General features: G+C 42.3%; 2 protein-coding genes and 1 pseudogene across 2 annotated transcripts in view; all 3 read left to right on the top strand.

Moving 5' to 3' along the window:
* LOC112231423 overlaps positions 1-19753 on the top strand; it is a gene marked incomplete in the record, with an annotated part of 690592 nt that overhangs the window by 520319 nt on the left and 150520 nt on the right.
* Positions 12884-14485, top strand: LOC112230626 (claudin-4-like). The gene has a single exon (XM_024396899.1). It carries the CDS (start codon positions 13049-13051, stop codon positions 14084-14086), a length of 1038 nt encoding a protein of 345 aa, XP_024252667.1. The 5' UTR covers positions 12884-13048; the 3' UTR covers positions 14087-14485.
* Positions 16674-18815, top strand: LOC112230693 (annotated as a pseudogene).

The following is a 19753-nucleotide window of genomic DNA, read 5'->3' as shown; positions in this document are numbered from 1 at the left end:
TCTGGTCCTCCGAGAGAGAGAGAAAGAAAAAGAGAGATTTAGAGAGAGCATACTTAAATTCACACAGGACACCGAATAGGACAGGAGAAGTACTCCAGATATAACAGACTGACCCAAGCCCCCGACACATAAACTACTGCAGCAGAAATACTGGAGGCTGAGATAGGAGGGGTCAGGAGACACTGTGGCCCCATTGTATTTCACTTATAATTCATTGTATCACAAGTCCAGTGGGTCAGGAGTTTACATACATTAAGTTGACTGTGCCTATGAACAGCTTGTAAAATTCCAGAAAATTATGTCATGGCTTTAGAAGCTTCTGATAGGCTAATTGACATAATTTGAGTCAATTGGAGGTGTACCTGTGGATGAATTGAAGGCCTACCTTCAAACTCAATGCATGCTTGTCATCATGGGAAAATCAAAAGAAATCAGCCAAGACCTCAGAAAAAAAAATTGTTGACCTTCACAAGTCTGGTTCATTCTTGGGAGAAATTTCCAAACGCCTGAAGGTACCACGTTCACCTGTACAAACAATAGTACACAAGTATAAACATCATGGGACCAAGCAGCCGTCCTACCGCTCAGGAAGGAGATATGTTCTGCGTCCTAGAGATGAACATACTTTGGTGCGAAAAGTACAAATAAATCCCAGAACAACAGCAAAACCTTGTGAAGAACTTGTGAAGATGCTGGAGGAAACCTGCACAAAGTATCTATATCCACAGTAAAAATGAGTCCTATATCGACATAACCTGAAATTTTAGCAAGGAAGAAGCCACTGCTCCAAAACCACCATAAAAAGCCAGACAACGGTTTGCAACTGCACATCTGGAAAAAGATTGTACTTTTTGGAGGAATGTACTCTGGTCTGATGAAACAAAAATAGAACTGTTTGGCGATAATGACCATTGTTATGTTTGACGGAAAAAGGAGGATGCTTGCAAGCCGAAGAACACCATCACAACCGTGAAGCATGGGGGTGGCAGCATCATGTTGTGGGGGTGCTTTGCTGCAGGAGGGACTGGTGCACTTCAAAAATAGATTGCATTATGTGAAATTATGTGGATATATTGAAGCAACATCTCAAAACATCAGTCAGGAAGTTAAAGTTTGGTCGCAAATGGGTCTTCCAAATGGACAATGACCCCAAGCATACTTCCAAAGTTGTGGCAAAATGGCTTAAGGACAACAAAGTCAAGGTATTGGAGTGGCCATTACAAAGCCCTGACCTCAATCCCATAGAACTACAAACCTGACTCAGTTACACCAGCTCTGTCAGGAGGAATGGGCCAAAATTCATCCAACTTATTGTGGGAAGCTTGTGGAAGGCTTTGACCCAAGTTAAACAATTTAAAGGCAATGCTACCAAATACTAATTGAGTGTATGTAAACTCCTGACCCACTGGGAATCTGATGAAAGAAACAGAAGCTGAATTAAATAATTCTCTCTACTATTCTGACATTTCACATTCTTAAAATAAGGTGGTGATCCTAACTGACCTAAGACAGGGAATTTTTACTAGGATTAAATGTCAGGAATTGTGAAAAACTGTGTTTAAATGTATTTGGCTAAGGTGTATGTAAACTTCCCACTTCAACTGTATACATCAAACTTGCCAGTATATTAACTATAGGCTATCTAACTACCCAACGTATATTGACTTGATTATTCTCATCATTCTTAGCTTAGCTAAATGGTATAGTCGTTGTGCTTTCTCAATGGACATTCGGGTGCTTTCGTAAATTCACTCTGGCTATCTGTAGGCTGGACACAGGGCAAGTCAATATTCACCAAAGTCTGAAAAATCTGCTTAAAACTTAAGAACGCTGGTTAACTGGAACACTAGCGTGAGCCCAATGCAGATTAATGGAATCGACCGTTCGCAGAGCTTGTTTTGACTGGAGTGATGCTTAAAATTCCGTAAAAAATGTATCCCTTTTTATTTTACCATTACAATCTGTTTATCGGACGAAACTGGAATAAAACAACTTGTGTAGAAAGTAAACATCCGCACCTCGATGGTGTCATCTGTGCTTATGTCTACTTAATGAAAAAAATTCTGGTCTAGCGATCGATGACAAACGAGCTCACTGCCCAGACTTACATAATTTCAAAGAGGAGATTCTCCTGATTAAAATGGTGCCCGTGTTACAGTTTTGCTTCTATCCCTCTCCTTGCCACTACCTGGGCTTGAACCAGGGACCCTCTGCACACATAGACAACGGCCACCCTTGAAGCATCGTTACCCATCGCTCCACAAAAGCCGCGGCACCTTGCAGAGCAAGGGGAACAACTACTTCAAGGTCTCTGAGCGAGTGACGTCACCGATTGAAATGCTATTAACGTGCACCCGCTAACTAGCTAGCCATTTCACACCGGTTATACCCCACTAATTAGCTAGCCATTTCACACTGGTTACACCCCTCTAACTAGCTAGCCATTTCACACTGGTTACACCCCTCTAACTAGCTAGCCATTTCACACCGGTTACACCCTGCTAAATAGCTAACCATTTCACACCGGTTACACCCTGCTAAATAGCTAGCCATTTCACACCGGTTACACCCCACTAACTAGCTAGCCATTTCACACCGGTTACACCCCACTAACTAGCTAGCCATTTCACACCGGTTACACCCCACTAACTAGCTAGCCATTTCACACCGGTTACACCCGCTAACTAGCTAGCCATTTCACACCGGTTACACCCCACTAACTAGCTAGCCATTTCACACCGGTTACACCTTGCTAAATAGCTAGCCATTTCACACCGGTTACACCCCACTAACTAGCTAGCCATTTCACACCGGTTACACCTTGCTAAATAGCTAGCCATTTCACACCGGTTACACCCCGCTAACTAGCTAGCCATTTCACACCGGTTACACCCGACTTGAAAAAAACAAAATATACACAGTATGATATTTGGCAAAATAGACCAGCATGCCTCTCCATAGGAAAACAATGGGGGTTCTCAACGTTCCAAGGGAATAAAGTATTTTGGGGCTAGCATTTGATGACAACCGAGCTAGCTGCACAGGCTTACATAATTAGAAAGAGGAGATTCTCATGATTAAAATGGTATCTGACTTGAAAAATATCAAAATATACACATTGCAAGATATTTGACGAAATAGACAGACATATTTCTTCCATAGGAAACAATGGGAAGACTGCAGAGTTCCAATATTATTTTTGTTGTTTACATTTTAACTATAAAACAATGTGAGCAGGTCTCATTGCCAACAATAGCGAGGCTGGCATTATGACGTTGAACAATAAGCTGGGAATAGAATGTTTGGAAGGCAAGTATGTGCTCAATACAACTAATAGGAGCTGGCAGGGTGAAAAATGCACTAAAATAAGGCCTGTTCTTTTGCGATTACTTCAATAATAATAAGCTGGGAAATATGGGAAATATGGTCATATTCTGAAACTGGGCTCCAAGGCGGATGCATTAAACTAGTTTTTATCAGAAAAGAATGCTGTTAAAAATGTAATGTGCCCAGCCTACTATCTACCAGGGTTTCAGAGCACTCATCTGAGTGTACCAGAGCGGAGAGTGCTCAACACCCATTGAATATGGCCAGTGTCAATAAACTTTGGGAAAAAAGCATAAATAAATTGTTTCCAGCAGCACATTTACAGTCAAATTATTATGGGAACAAATATTACTGATTTACAGAAATATTGGAACAAAGTTGTCTAATGAAGGCAAACAATTTAGAATCCTCCAATCCTGTAGCCTACTCCCGACAATCACGTTGTACAGCTCCATATTTCCATTCCATCCTAACGGAAACCCTCAGGGTTTTGTTTTTCTCTGAATGGAAACACCATAAAATGAATAAATTGAATTAAGCCAAATTTCTTCAAATAAATCCCATATACTATGTCATTACAATAAAGTTTTATATTCTCTGGTAATGCCAATACAGAATACTATCAAATCCTTCTCAAAGATGCCCTCTGGTGGTCAAACTAGCAATAACTTGCAGTAATAGAAGAAATGTCTGAGAATGAAATGACTTGCCACAGAATGCGGAGCAGCACTCAGGGTGTGCCGCGGTATGACGCAACTTTTAAAGGAGGAACCACTGTACATTCCTTTCACATCTCCATAAACTTCAAAGTGTTTCTTTTCAAATGGTACCAAGAAAATACATATCTTTGCGTCAGGCCCTGAGCTACAGGCAGTTAGATTTGGGCATGTCATTTTAGGCGAACATTTAAAAAAAGGGGCCGATCCTTAAGAGTTTAACAGGTCAAAGAATAGTTTATGATATATTGTGTTCAAATATTCAGTTAATTTAGACTGTGAGGAGAAGTTCCTGAGGAAACTGCAATGAAGGGACATATTCTCACTGTTTCCTCTCTGATTTCCTATACCAGCATTGACACTTCTCTATATGTTTCTTTAAAATGGGATGAATTTAAGTAGAGTAAGAATTGAATCAGTTGATGATTGTTTAACCCTGTGATTTATGTTCAGATAAAATAATTGTATCTGACTGCAAAACGTTTCCTGGTTGCTGTTTATGTTCACTACATCACCAACAAGCCTACAGTCGTGGCCAAAAGTTTTGAGAATGACACAAATATATATTTTCACAAAGTTTGCTGCTTCAGTGTCTTTAGATATTTTTGTCAGATGTTACTATGGGATACTGAAGTATAATTACAAGCATTTCATAAGTGTCAAAGGCTTTTATTGACAATTACATGAAGTTGATGCAAAGAGTCAATATATGCAGTTTTTCACGACCTCTGCAATCCGCCCTGGCATGCTGTCAATTAACTTCTGAGCCACAACCTGACTGATGGGAACCCATTCTTGCATTATCAATGCTTGGAGCTTGTCAGAATTTGTGGGGTTTTGTTTATCCACCCATCTCTTGAGGAGTGACCACAAGTTCTCAATGGGATTGAGGTTTGGGGAGTTTCCTGGCCATGGACCCAAAATATCCAGGAACAGTTTGGTGACAAACAATGCCTTTTCCAACGTGATGGAGCACCTTTCCATAAGGCAAAAATGATAAGTGGCTCGGGGAACAAAATATCGATATTTTGGATCCATGGTCCAACATGAATTGTCTCAGGATGCTTTACTGTTGGCATGATACAGAACTGATGGTAGCGCTCACCTTGTCTTCTCTGGACAAGCTTTTTCCCAGATGCCCCAAACAATCAGAAAAGAAAAATTACTTTATCCCAGTCCTCAGCAATCCAATCCCTGTACCTTTTGCAGAATATCAGTCTGTCCCTGATGTTTTTCCTGGAGAGAAGTGGCTTCTTTGCTGCACGTCTTGACACCAGGCCATCCTCCAAAAGTCTTCACCTCACTGTGCGTGCAGATGCACTCATACCTGCCTGCTGCCATTCCTGAGCAAGCTCTGTCCTGGTGGTGCCCCGATCCCGCAGCTGAATTAACTTTAGGAGACGGTCCTGGCGCTTGCTGGACTTTCTTGGGCGCCCTGAAGCCTTCTTCACAACAATTGAACCGCTCTCCTTGAAGTTCTTGATGATCCGATAAACGGTTGATTTAGGTGCAATCTTACTGGCAGCAATATCCTTGCCTGTGAAGCCCTTTTTGTGCAAAGCAATGATGACGGCACGTGTTTCCTTGCAGGTAACAATGGTTGACAGAGGAAGAACAATGATTCCAAGCACCACTCTCCTTTCGAAGCTTCCAGTCAGTTATTTGATCTCAATCAGCATGACAGAGTGATCTCCAGCCTTGTCCTTGTCAACACTCACACCTATGTTAAAGAGAGAATCATTGACATGATGTCAGCTGGTCCTTTTGTGGCAGGGCTGAAATGCAGTGGAAATGTTTTTTGGGGGATTCAGTTCATTTGCATGGCAAATAAGGACTTTGCAATTAGTTGCAATTCATCTGATCACTCTTCATAACATTCTGGAGTATATGCAAATTGCCATCCATACAAACTGAGGCAGCAGACTTTGTGAAAATGAATATTTGTGTCATTCTCAAAACTTTTGGCCACGACTGTACAGTCAGTGACCGGGACCTTCTGACTAAAACATTCAGTACATCAGAGGGCAGAATTATTTCAAGCCTTGTCAATGAAACAGTAATCATTAGTCTATGTAATGTATTATATTGTTCATTTCAGACATCAAGAACAAACTTCGGAGTGACAGCATTTTGATGGGCATGGATATTGTGGAAATGGTGGAAGTGGGTGTTGGGTGGTCCTTTGCAAGGGGTGATGTAAGTTTCCTTCAGATAGATGACACAGACACAGGACTCTTGGTATTAAAGTCTTCCAGATAGATGACACAGGAATCTTGGTATTAAAGTCGTTAGTAATAAAATGCAATTGCAGACAGAGATTCACATACAGAATACCTCAGTAGTCTATAGTATAGATCTGTGTGGCGAAACAGGAGACATCACTCCTTATACTAGTTGGTGTGGACAACCTACTGTCAACCATACCTTAACATTGATACATTGGATTAGGTACAAAGTATCTAAGATGAGAAAAACATTTCTAGACTGTGGTTTCTCACTCTGCTATTAGCCATCAACCACACCTGTGTAGCCTCAGACGCTTTGCTGCTTTCGGAACATCTCGGCCTTGTGGCTACGTGACTATCAATAGATGCAGGCAGTTCTCACTCTGAGAAGTAAAGCAGTACATCTCCATTACCAAGTACTTTTCTATCATTGCACATTGCAAGCATACGAAGGTTATAACCTGATTACAGTAATCATGGTATTGGTACTTTTCTACATTGTCATTAACAGGTCACAGAGGACTTTATGACATATATTCAGTTCATTTAGACTGCGAGGAGAAATTCATGAGAATCTGCAATGAAGGGTTAAATTCTCAATGTTTCTTATGCCCATATTAAAACTTATCTTTACGTTTCTTTAAAATGGGACAAAAAATGAGATGAATTTAAGTGGAGAAAGATTTGAGTCAGTAGTTGATTTTTTTAACCCTGTTGAATATGTTTAAATAAAATTATTGTATCTGACTGCAAAACATTTTCTGGTTGCTGTTGTGCATTTCCTGTTTATGTTCACTACATCACCAACAAGCCTACAGTCAGTGATCGGGACATTCTAACTGAAACATACAGTATATCATAGTGTAGAATTATTTCAAGCCTTGTCAATGAAACAGTAATCATTAGTCTAATTAGTCTATTGTATAGTTAATTTCAGTACATCAATCCAACCTTACAATTATTTATTTCACAATCAAGGGTTTTTCAGCATATAGCTTCAATCTATTGATGTGTACTCTTAGGCCCAGTCCCTTTATCATTGCCCCTCAGAACAGGCTTCGGGGTCTAGGGGGGATGGTGCCCCTAGTTACTGATCAACAACCTGTCAGGAGATGATGATAATGATGGTAACTAAACAACACTTTAAGCTTTGACCAATTCCCGAGGTTTGTAAGACTCTGGGGTTTAATAATAATTACGCAAAGACTAAGATTCTGCAAAAGGTTAGTTGTAGTTTATCCAGAGAGCGCTGAAGTCAAACAATGCATACACAGTCATTTTATAACTCTTACCCCCACCCGCCTGGCAGTTTCTCCCCGTGCCTGTCCTCCCTAGATTAGAGGTCCTGTTATCAGTTGTCAGAGTTGTCAGAGTTACAACCAGGTCATGTGTAGTTCAATTATCCATTGTTTTCTCAACCATCCATTTCTTTAACTTGTCTCACACATACATTATTGGAATATAGTCTTATAATTCTAATACATTTCACATCGTCTTATACGTTTCAGGGGGGAATTCTTTAGTCATTACTTTAAACATATAAATTACTTTATCACAAACTTTGGAGTGAACAAATCAGCTGAGCGAGACACAGTCAGGGAGATAGCATTTTGATGGGCATGGATATCGTGTAAATGGTGGAGGTCGTGGCCATCGCCATGGGAGTCCTAGGATTAATACTGGCCGTCGTGATCTGTGCTCTCCCCACCTGAATAGAGACAACCTTCATAGCAACTAACTTTACCAACACAGGTGTGGTCTTGTACCGCCTGTGGATGAGCTGTGTGACCCAAGGCATGGGAGAGACACAGTGTGAGGTGTACAACTCCATTGGGTGGTATTTGCCCGATGTTCTGCAGGCCGCCAGAGCCATGATCCTCACTGCCATCATCCTGGGGGTTCTGGGGGTCGTGGTCTCCATGGTCGGTGCCAAGTGAGCCAACTGTGTCAAAGACGAAACGTCTCAGGACAAGTTGATAAATTTAGCTGAAATACAATTCATCTTGGCCGGAATTATCATCCTCATCCCTGTTTTCTTGGTAGCAATATCAATCATCGACCATTCCACGCAGATAGAAAGAAAGACAGTATTGGGGGCCTCGCTGTACTTCGGCTGGGTGGCGGCCGCCCTGCTCCTGATTGGAGGGTCATACTGTGCATCAATGTGGGAATCTTTGGATGTATAGTCTACCTAGTGGCCTGTTATATCTCTGAAGGGAATTATCCTGAATCCCAATATATGGACATATGGATGGTTCTGATGACTATCACCTCCATCTCCTCCTTCCTGGTAGATCTAGGAGTGATGGGGTCCATATTTGGGACCAGGTGCTGTAACTGCATCAAGAGTAACAGGACAAGGGTCAAGGCCAGGTTTATCGTTGCAATATTCTTCATCCTGGCCGTTATACTGCAGCGGTACTGAATTTGAGGTTTTCCATTACTTGATAATGGATGTCCACCTGCAGCTCACATATCTTGTCTGGTTCATAGGATAACAATCAGTCGTATATTGCACAAATCTGGCCTTTATGGAAGAGTGGCAAGAAGAAAGCCATTTCTTAAAGATATCCATAAAAAGTGTTGTTTAAAGTTTGCCACAAGCCACCTGGGAGACACACCAAACATGTGGAAGAAGGTGCTCTGGTCAGATGAAACCAAAATTTAACTTTTTGGCAACAATGCAAAACGTTATGTTTGGCGTTAAAGCAACACAGCCCATCACCTTGAACACACCATCCCCACTGTCAAACATGGTGGTGGCAGCATCATGGTTTATGCCTGCTTTTCTTCATCAGGGACAGAGAAGATGGTTAAAATTGATGGGAAGATGGATGGAGCCAAATACAGGACCATTCTGGAAGAAAACCTGATGGAGTCTGCAAAAGACCTGAGACTGGGACGGAGATTTGTCTTCCAACAAGACAATGATCCAAAACATAAAGCAAAATCTACAATGGAATGGTTCAAAAATAAACATATCCAGGTGTTAGAATGGCCAAGTCAAAGTCCAGACCTGAATCCAATCGAGAATCTGTGGAAAGAACTGAAAACTGCTGTTCACAAATGCTCTCCATCCAACCTCACTGAGCTCGAGCTGTTTTGCAAGGAGGAATGGGAAAAAAATTCAGACTCTCGATGTGCAAAACTGATAGAGACACCCCAAGCGACTTACAGCTGTAATCGCAGCAAAAGGTGGCGCTACAAAGTATATTAACTTAAGGAGGCTGAATAATTTTGCACTCCCAATTTTTCTGTTTTTGATTTGTTAAAAAAGTTTGAAATATCCAATAAATGTCGTTCCACTTCATGATTGTGTCCCACTTGTTGATTCTTCACAAAAAAATACAGTTTTATATCTTTATGTTTGAAGCCTGAAATGTGGCAAAAGGTCGCAAAGTTCAAGGGGGCCGAATACTTTCGCAAGGCACTGTATGTGGAGAGAATGGAATAGAGAGAGAAGAGGCATACTTGGAGAATAATCACTCTTCAATGTCCCATGTCTTTCTGTGTGTGTTCTTAGGCCAAACTGTGGCTAGAGACTCTTAGATCAGAACAGAGGAGTTCACAGAGAGCTAGCAATCAGCAAGTGGGAAGTTGGTGGGGGAGTTAAGGTTATGGTTAGTTTTTTAAATTGTATTTTTTAATTTCACCTTTAATTTAACCAGGTAGGTTAGACCTGGCCAAGCTAAAGCAAAGCTGTGCGACACAAACAACAACACAAAGTTACACATGGAATAAAGAAGCGTACAGTTAATAACACAATAGAAATAAAATATAGTCTATATACATTGTGTGCAAATGGCGTGAGGAGGTAAGGCAATAAATAGGCCATAGAAGAGATGTAATTACATTTTAGCAGATTAACACTGGAGTGATAGATGAGCAGATGATGATATGCAAGTAGTGATACTGGTGTGCAAAAGAGCAGAAAAGTAAATTAAAACAATATGGGGATGAGGTAGGTAGATTGGGTGGGCTATTTACAGATGGACTATGTACAGCTGCAGCGATCGGTTAGCTGCTCAGATAGCTGATGTTTAAAGTTAGTGGGTTGGGGAAAATAGGATTTCAAATCAAATCAAATGGCATTGGTCACATACACATGGTTAGCAGATGTTAATGCGAGTGTAGCGAAATGCTTGTGCTTGTAGTTCCGACCATGCAGTAATATCTAACAAGTAATCTAACAATTTCACAACAACTACCTTATACACACAAGTGTAAAGGAATGAATCAGAATATGTATATTCAATTATATGGATGAGCGATGGCTGTGCGGCATAGGCAAGATGCCATAAATGGTATAGAGTACAGTATATACAAACGAGATGAGTAATTTTTATTTTACCTTTATTTAACTTGGCAAGTCAGTTATGAACAAATTCTTATTTTCAATGACGGCCTAGGAACAGTGGGTTAAATGCCTGTTCAGGGGCAAAGCGACAGATTTGTACCTTGTCAGCTTGGGATTTGAACTTGCAACCTTCCGGTTACTAGTCCAACGCTCTAACCACTAGGCTACCCTGCCGCCCCTAATGTAGGGTATGTAAACATTATATAAAGTGGTATTGTTTAAATAAAATAATATATAATATTGGGTTATTTTACTCATCTGGAGCCTGGTTTTTGCACACTTGAATTCCTCTGTTAGACTGAGGGGCAGCTTGAGGACACCATCTCCATAGAGGCCTATGGTGGTAAGGCATCGTGGAACTCCGAGCCACTTCTTTAAGTAGCCTGTGACTCCTCTTTCCATCTTCTCCACTGTTGAGATTGGAACCTCATACACTGCTAGGGGCCACAACACCCGGGCTAAGAGACCAAACTGCAGACACCAGGCCTTAAACTTTCCAGGTAGCTGGGTGTTGTCGATCGACTGTAGGCTACTACTGATGTCTTTGCGTAGCTGTTGCACCTGGGCTTTGTCCTTCAGGCTTGCATCATACCACCTTCCAAGGCTTTTTACCGGCTGCTCAGACACTGTTGGGATTTGGTCATCTCCGATGAAGAATTTCAGGGCAGAGAGTACTCCCTTCACATTCGAGATGCTGCGTGACTTTGATGGTTTAATCTTCATACGGGCCCAGCTGATGTTTTCTGAGCAGTCTCCTGGTGCATGGAACAGTGGTGGTCAATGTTGTAATGTCGTCCATGTAGGCTCTGAGTGGAGGGAGGCGGAAACCAGAGTCGACTCGCTGTCCACCAGCAACCCATTTTGAGGATCTGATGATAACCTCCATTGCCATTATGAATGCCAACGAAGAAATGGTACATCCCGCCATTATACCTACATTCAGGCACTGCCATGAGGTGGTGAACTCTGAGGTGGTGAAGCAGAACTGCAGATCCTGGAAGTACGGCTTCACCAGGGTTGTGATGGTGTCCTTCTTCTCCACTGTGCCTCGAAGTTTCTCGAGGGTCAAGGTAAGGTCAGTATTCACTGTTTCACACAACTTCTTGTCACTGGCGCCAGGCCACTTCACATACGGTCTGTGCCCTGGTAGTCTCCTCTCGACTGCAGGTCTGGGAGGCTGGGTGAGTTCCACTCCTGTTGTTGGTTCAACCTCAGTTGTTACTTCGGTGCTTGAGTTTACGTCCTCCATGACAGTGGTACTGATGCACTGCAAACTATGGTTTGCGTCCAGTTGCTGGGCTTCATTCGACTGATTTGATCTGAAACATATATCATAATGTCGAATTATTTCAAGCCTTATCTATGAAACTGTTATCATTAGTCTTGTGGCCTACAGCAGATCATCCACCAGGGGGAAACTCGTCGAGGCCCGGTGACAGACGGAGTATACATCACGAGCCGATGCCTCCATCTGCTGGACATGCCAGGTCTCAACGGTCTCTCCGCCCAGGACTAATTGGGGCTGATTGGGGAGTTGGTGAAGTAAGGCGGGGAAGTAAGGTGACTTCCGTGTAGTTGGTGATGGTGCCCGAGCTAACACGAGGGAGTTTTAGTTCATGTGCCCGACAGGATACAGCAAAAGAAGCCCAAAAGACGGTATCCCGGAGAGGGTTTCATGAGGAGACCTATCCTTTTCTTTTGATTTATTATTTAATAAAGACCCTTGAAACTGAGCTAATAATACTCTGCCCATGTCTGATCTGTGTAAAAGTATTGACCAAACCCCTGGTCTGCCACAGTGTATTTAGACTATTGTATAGTTCCTTTCAGTCCATAAATCCAAACTCACAATTGTTTACTTCACAGTCAAGCGTTTTTCAGCATGTAGTTTCAATCTATTAATGTGTACTGTTAGGCCCAGTCCCTTTATCATTGCCCCTCAGAACAGGCTTTGGGGTTTCGGGTAAAGTTGCCCATAGTTGCTGATCATGGGTCAGTTTAGCATTTTCCCCACTAAAGGTTAAGGTTAGGATTGGGTTGAGGGAAGACTAAAACAGGTTTTAATACCTCTTCAGCCACAACTCAGATTGGGAAACTTTCATTTTCATCACATCACAACAACATTGTTGTATAGTTATTATAATTATCCCTATTTGGTATTAATTGGTTTATTCTGGGTTGGATCTCACCATTCCATATTGTTACACAATGCTGTTTTATGAGTTTGAACTGAGTAGAGTTTTTTTTACCTATTCGGGTCGCTGCCACATCCTGCCCCACATTTTTATTAATAGGATTTACGTTTCCATGACCACATATTTAAGTGACATCACAGCATTGAACAGTGATAGAGGTCGTCTGAGTGGAACAGCGCCGCATTCTTACAGGAGTCAGCAACGAACTTGAGTAAACACATTTGCTGAATGAGACGCAGTCAGGGAGACAGCATTTTGATGGGAATGGATTTCGTGTTTACCGTGGAGGTCGTGGGCATCGCCCTGGGAGTCATAGGATTAATACTTACCATCGTGGTCTGTGCTCTCCCCACCTGGATAGTGACAACCATCATACAGGCTAATGTTGCCAACACAGAGGTGGTAACGCACGGCCTGTGGATGAGTTGTGTGACCCAAGGCAAGGGACAGACACAGTGTGAGGTGTACAACTCCATGTGGGATTTGCCATATTGTATACAGCCTGTCAAAGCCATGATCCTCACTGCCATCATCCTGGGGGTTCTGGGGGTCACAATCTCCATGGTCGGAGCAAAGTGCACCAACTGCATCAAAGATGAAACGTCTCAGACTAAGTTGATAATCATCGCTGGAATTCTCTTCATCCTGTCCGGAATTCTCATCCTCTACAGTTTATTCATTGTAACAATAACCGTCCAAATCAACTGCTCCATCCAGTACAAAGGAAACTTTGAGTTGGGGAACTCGCTGTACTTTGGCTGGGTGGCGGCCGCCCTGCTCCTCATTGGAGGGTGCATACTGTGCATCAATGTGGGAGTCTTTGGATGGATGATGGGAATCTTTGGATGGATAGTCTCCCTCATGCCCTGTTGTATCTCTGTATTGTTTATATTGTACCCCTATAGGGACACATGGACATTTCTGATGACAACTTCCATCTCCTCCATCCTGGGAGCTCTAGGAGTGATGGGGTCCATCTTTGGGACCAGGTGCTGTAACTGCATCAAGAGTAACAAGACAAGGGTCAAGGCCAGGTTCATTGTTGGAATATTCTTCATCCTGGCTGGTATCCTGCAATTCACCAATGTCTTCTTGAACTATTACTTGACACATAACTTTCCAGAATACAGGAGGGGGATTTTGATATCTTTTGCTGAACACAGTAGATGGGCCGCCTCCATGCTCCTGATAGGAGGAACCATACTCTGCTGCAGCACCTTGAAGAAGAAGCCAGACTCGACAACAACTAAATCAATCTCCCACTAACATCTCTGTCCAGAAGCTGTACTTTATTGTTTTAAAAACCATAGGGATCCAATCATTCTGATTATATAATGAAAAATCTTCTCTATCCCTTCTGTTCGGTGTTAGAATATTGGAAGGGATCAGATTAGGTGTTCCACCTTGTCTTTAACCATTCAAAGAGGACTTTTTTGACATATTGTGTTCATATATTCAATTAATTTAGACTGTGAGGAGAAGTTCCTGAGGAGACTGCAATGAAGGGACGTATTCTCACTGTTTCTTCTCTGATTTCCTATTCTCGTATTGATACTTCTCTTTCTGTTTCTTTAAAATGGGATGAATTTAAGTAGAATAAATTTAGATTTGAATAAAAAGTTGATTGTTTAATGCTGTTAAAGATGTTCAAATAAAAAAACTGTATCTGACTACAAAGCATTTCCTGGTTGCTGCTGTGCATTTCCTGTTTATGCTCACCACGTTAACCACAATCCTACAGTCAGTGACTGGGACCTTCTGACTGAAACATATACAGTGGGGAGAACAAGTATTTGATACACTGCCGATATTGCAGGTTTTCCTACTTTCAAAGCATGTAGAGGTCTGTAATTTTTATCATAGGTACACTTCAACTGTGAGAGACGGAATCTAAAACAAAAATCCAGAAAATCACATTTATGATCTTTAATTAATTTGCATTTTATTGCATGACATAGGTATTTGATATATCAGAAAAGCAGAACTTAATATTTGGTAGCAATTACAAAGATCATACGTTTCCTGTAGTTCTTGACCAGGTTTGCACACACTGCAGCAGGGATTTTGGCCCACTCCTCAATACAGACCTTCTCCGGATCCTTCAGGTTTCGGGGCTGTCGCTGGGCAATACGCACTTTCAGCTCCCTCCAAAGATTTTCTAGTGGGTTCAGGTCTGGAGACTGGCTAGGCCACTCCAGGACCTTGAGATGCATCTTACGGAGCCACTCCTTAGTTGCCCTGGCTGTGTGTTTCGGGTTGTTGTCATGCTGGAAGACCCAGCCACGACCCATCTTCAATGCTCTTACTGAGGGAAGGAGGTTGTTGGCCAAGATCTCGCGATACATGGCCCCATCCATCCTCCCCTCAATACGGTGCAGTCGTCCTGTCCCCTTTGCAGAAAAGCATCCCCAAAGAATGATGTTTCCACCTCCATGCTTCACGGTTGGGATGGTGTTCTTGGGGCTGTACTCATCCTTCTTCTTCCTCCAAACACGGCGAGTGGAGTTTAGACCAAAAAGCTCTATTTTTGTCTCATCAGACCACATGACCTTCTCCCATTCCTCCTCTGGATCATCCAGATGGTCATTGGCAAACATCAGACGGGCCTGGAAATGCGCTGGCTTGAGCAGGGGGACCTAGCGTGCGCTGCAGGATTTTAATCCATGACAGCGTAGTGTGTTACTAATGGTTTTCTTTGAGACTGTGGTCCCAGCTCTCTTCAGGTCATTGACCTGGTCCTGCCGTGTAGTTCTGGGCTGATCCCTCACCTTCCTCATGATCATTGATACCCCATGAGGTGAGATCTTGCATGGAGCCCCAGACCGAGGGTGATTGACCGTCATCTTGAACTTCTTCCATTTTCTAATAATTCAAATCAAATGTATTCATATAGTCCTTCGTACATCAGCTGATATCTCAAAGTGCTGTACAGAAACCCAGCCTAAAACCCCAAACAGCAAGCAACAATGCAGGTGTAGAAGCACGGTGGCTAGGAAAAACTCCCTAGAAAGGCCAAAACCTAGGAAGAAACCTAGAGAGGAACCAGGCTATGTGGGGTGGCCAGTCCTCTTCTGGCTGTGCCGGGTGGAGATTGTAACAGAACATGGCCAAGATGTTCAAATGTTCATAAATGACCAGCATGGTCCAATAATAATAAGGCAGAACAGTTGAAACTGGAGCAGCAGCACGGCCAGGTGGACTGGGGACAGCAAGGAGTCATCATGTCAGGTAGTCCTGAGGCATGGTCCTAGGGCTCAGGTCCTCCGAGAGAGAGAAAGAAAGACAATTAGAGAGAGCACACTTAAATCACACTTAAATTCACACATGACACCGAATAGGACAGAAGAAGTACACCAGATATAACAAACTGACCCTAGCCCCCCGACACATAAACTACTGCAGCATAAGTACTGGAGGCTGAGACAGGAGGGGTCAGGAGACACTGTGGCCCCATCCGAGGACACCCCCGGACAGGGCCAAACAGGAAGGATATAACCCCACCCACTTTGCCAAAGCACAGCCCCCACACCACTAGAGGGATATCTACAACCACCAACTTACCATCCTGAGACAAGGCTGAGTATAGCCCACAAAGATCACAAGTCCATGAAATTGTTATCATTAGTCCATTTAGTCTTTTGTATAGTTCATTTCAGTCCATGAATCCAACCTTACAATTATTTATTTCAAACATAAATGTTTTTCCACATGTAGTTTCAATCTAACTGAATGTCACTAGTATCTCCCTCAAGTGTGTCCCAAACACATACTGCCCCACATCTGAAAGAATATGTTGTTTTCCTGCCAGAAGATAGCAATATTGCGCAAGATCCCCTAAGACTTTTTGAAGACTATGAAGTGTCATGACGTTTCCCTCTTTCGGTACAGCGATTACCATCCCCCTCTCTCTGTCTCCTACACTCAGGCTGCTGTGACCTCAGGTCGTAAATTCCTGGAGGAGATTATCTCCTCATGGCAACAGTATATAGAGAGAGTGAGTTTTCATAAAGAGAACAAAGGAATTTCTTCCACCTCAATTTCTTCCAGATCTTGAGGTCTGAACAACATATATGTTCTGGAGAAGGTATAAAAGATTGGTGACGAATCCAGCTACGAACTGGTCCGTTTGGTAAAATTTTGTGAAACTCATGGGAGACAATACGGCCATATTACCATAACACTGTTTATACAATAGCCTCAGATATGAGGCTTACATCTAATTGTTGTATAAGATGAATGAGTGAGGATGATACTGTTTGTGAAATTGTGTAATGTGATTTTGGTCTGTTTAATGAAGGAAACTCCAATTCCCTTTGGAGTTTAACTAAATCAGAGGACCGCCCATGAGCACAGTTATGGTCTGGCGTCCTGGGACAGGCCCATTTTTGCTCTTCCGAATAAAACCCCCACCTTGAGAAAATCTCAACAGACCATGTTTCGCTCAATTACGAGAGGAATAAGGTTGAGACCAGCTTACCTCGATAACGAGAGGGCCAAAGTTTGAGAGGAGACCATAAACCTAAGGTTTGAGTAGATGGCTGAATCTTTTAACCAGACCACGTGGTTAAACTCTTAGACTATCGATACCGACAGAATAAGAACAAGTCTTTGATATTAATTACTAGTCTGCAGCTAGGAATTCAGTATCATTGAATGCGAAGACCGACAACCGCCGAAACATCTATCCTATAATGACATGAATGAATGTCACTCTGAACTATCCATTCTAACCATTCGACAGAGAGAAGGCAGACAAACTCTCCAACAGAAACAAACTTTTCAACAGAGATCCCGACGACACACTGAGCGTAAATATACGTATTGATTGCAATTATTCCCGATTGAGTGAGTGTTCATGTGCAAAGGATTAGCATTTCAATTGTTATAAATATCAACTTTGTCGTGTCTCATCTCAGTTGAACCCCACTTCCCTTTGTGTCCACCAAGCCGCAATACCGGTTTATCCCACTAGGGAAACACTGTTATCATTTCTTTGTAACTATCTACTGTTTGTTTATGCATTTCTGTGAATTACTTAGTTAGTAAATAAGTGATTTAAGACAATTGATGTATGGATGACTCATAGTGAAGACTGGGTTCGTGCAGATAACCAACAATTTACGACGTTTGGAATGAGACTAACATGAGGTAAATAATACGTCATTAATCAGAAGACTAAGTGATCAGATATTAACATATCTGAAAGTAATATTAGGAAAATTATAACTTTGTAATCTGAATATTTTCCTTGGTGCCCCGACTTCCTAGTTAATTACAGTTACGTGATTAAGTAGTTTAATCACGTAATAATAATTAGAGAATTTTTGATAGAGTTTAATCTTCAGTTTAATGATGCCAAAGACATGACTGAAGCTTAATTCAGTTATGGTTATTTACTATATTGAGAAACACTGGGATATGGTAACATAAGATCATATAAGATACTAGTGATGAAATTTAAGTAAGCCATTGGGCAGAGTGGCTACCTTCATCGGAGCCAACATCGTCACCTTGCATGTAACCTGGGAAGGGTTATAGAGAACACAGGACTGATCCAGTGTCAGGTCTACAAGTCCATGCTGGCCTTAACCCAGGACCTGCAGGCTGTCAGAGCCATGAACATCATTGCCATTCTCTTCTGGTTTCTGGGAGTCTCCATCGTCAGGGCCAAGTGCACCAACTTCATCAATAACAAAAAGTCCGAGGCCAAATTGATGATCATTGCCAGAATGTTCTTCATCCTGGCTGTAATCCTGGTGCTCGTTCCTGTCTCCTGGGCGGCCAGCATCATTTGGGGGAGTTGGGGGCCTTGCTATACATATGCTGGGAGGCAGCGGCCCGGCTCCTGGTTATGGGGGTCATACTGTGCAGCTCACTAGGGGGTAGTGAGATTGAAGTCATGTTTCTGGGAACCTTAGGAAGGATAGTCTCCCTAGCCCCCTGTGTTGTCTATATAGTAGTTTCTTATGGACCCACCAGTGCTGTAACTGCATAAAGAGTAACAGGACCAGGTTAAAGGCCAGGTTCATGCATGCAACATAATTCATCCTACTTTCCAAAGCACAGAGAGGTCAGTCTGAGTCAGCTCATCACCTACTTCTCCATTATTCTAGGGTTGCTAGGGATGATATTCTCCATCTCAGGAACAAAGTGCACGAACTGTACCCAGAGGAATATGAATACGTCTATAGCTGAGGGAAGGAGGTTGTCCTGTTGCCTCGGTGAAGAACCTTACCTCTACGTGTAATGATTCCATGATTAACTTTTTAGGGATAGGGGGCGTCATTTTCACTTTGGATGAATTGCGTGTCCATAGTGAACTGCCTCCTACTCTGTTCCAGATGCTAATATATGTTTAATTATTATTATTGGATAGAAAACACTCTGTTTCTAAAACTGTTTGAATTATGTATGTGAGTATAACAGAACTCATATGGCATGCAAACTTCCAAACAGGAAGTGGAAATTCTGGGGCTGGTTGATTTTCAACTCATCGCCTATTCACGTCCCAATAAGATATGGATCTGTTCGCACTTCCTACGCCTTCCACTAGATGTCAACAGTCAGTAGAACGTGTAATGAAGTCTCTAGTGTGATGTGGGGCTGGATGGCAGCTATTTGAGTCAGTGGTCTGTCAGAATGCCAGTTCCTGGTCAGGCCATTTCTCATGATATCACCATGCGTTCCATTACTCTGTAGACAAAGACGAATTCTCCGGTTGGAACGTTATTGGATATATATGATAACATCCGACTAGATGTCGGCATCATTTTTAAAGTAAAGAGAAAATGTACGCCCTCCTTGGTCCACTCCTTTCAACAAACCTTGGTCCTTACAAATAGTCTATTGTTCAGCTAATAGCCCATCCTGCTACGCTTGTGAAAAACTAATAATAATACTTCTTCCCCTTTCCACATGTTAAAGATTCCAATT

Source organism: Oncorhynchus tshawytscha, linkage group LG33, assembly GCF_018296145.1.
Source record: "Oncorhynchus tshawytscha isolate Ot180627B linkage group LG33, Otsh_v2.0, whole genome shotgun sequence".
In the NCBI taxonomy this organism is placed as follows: domain Eukaryota; kingdom Metazoa; phylum Chordata; class Actinopteri; order Salmoniformes; family Salmonidae; genus Oncorhynchus; species Oncorhynchus tshawytscha.
This window is presented reverse-complemented; position numbering and strand designations above follow the sequence as displayed.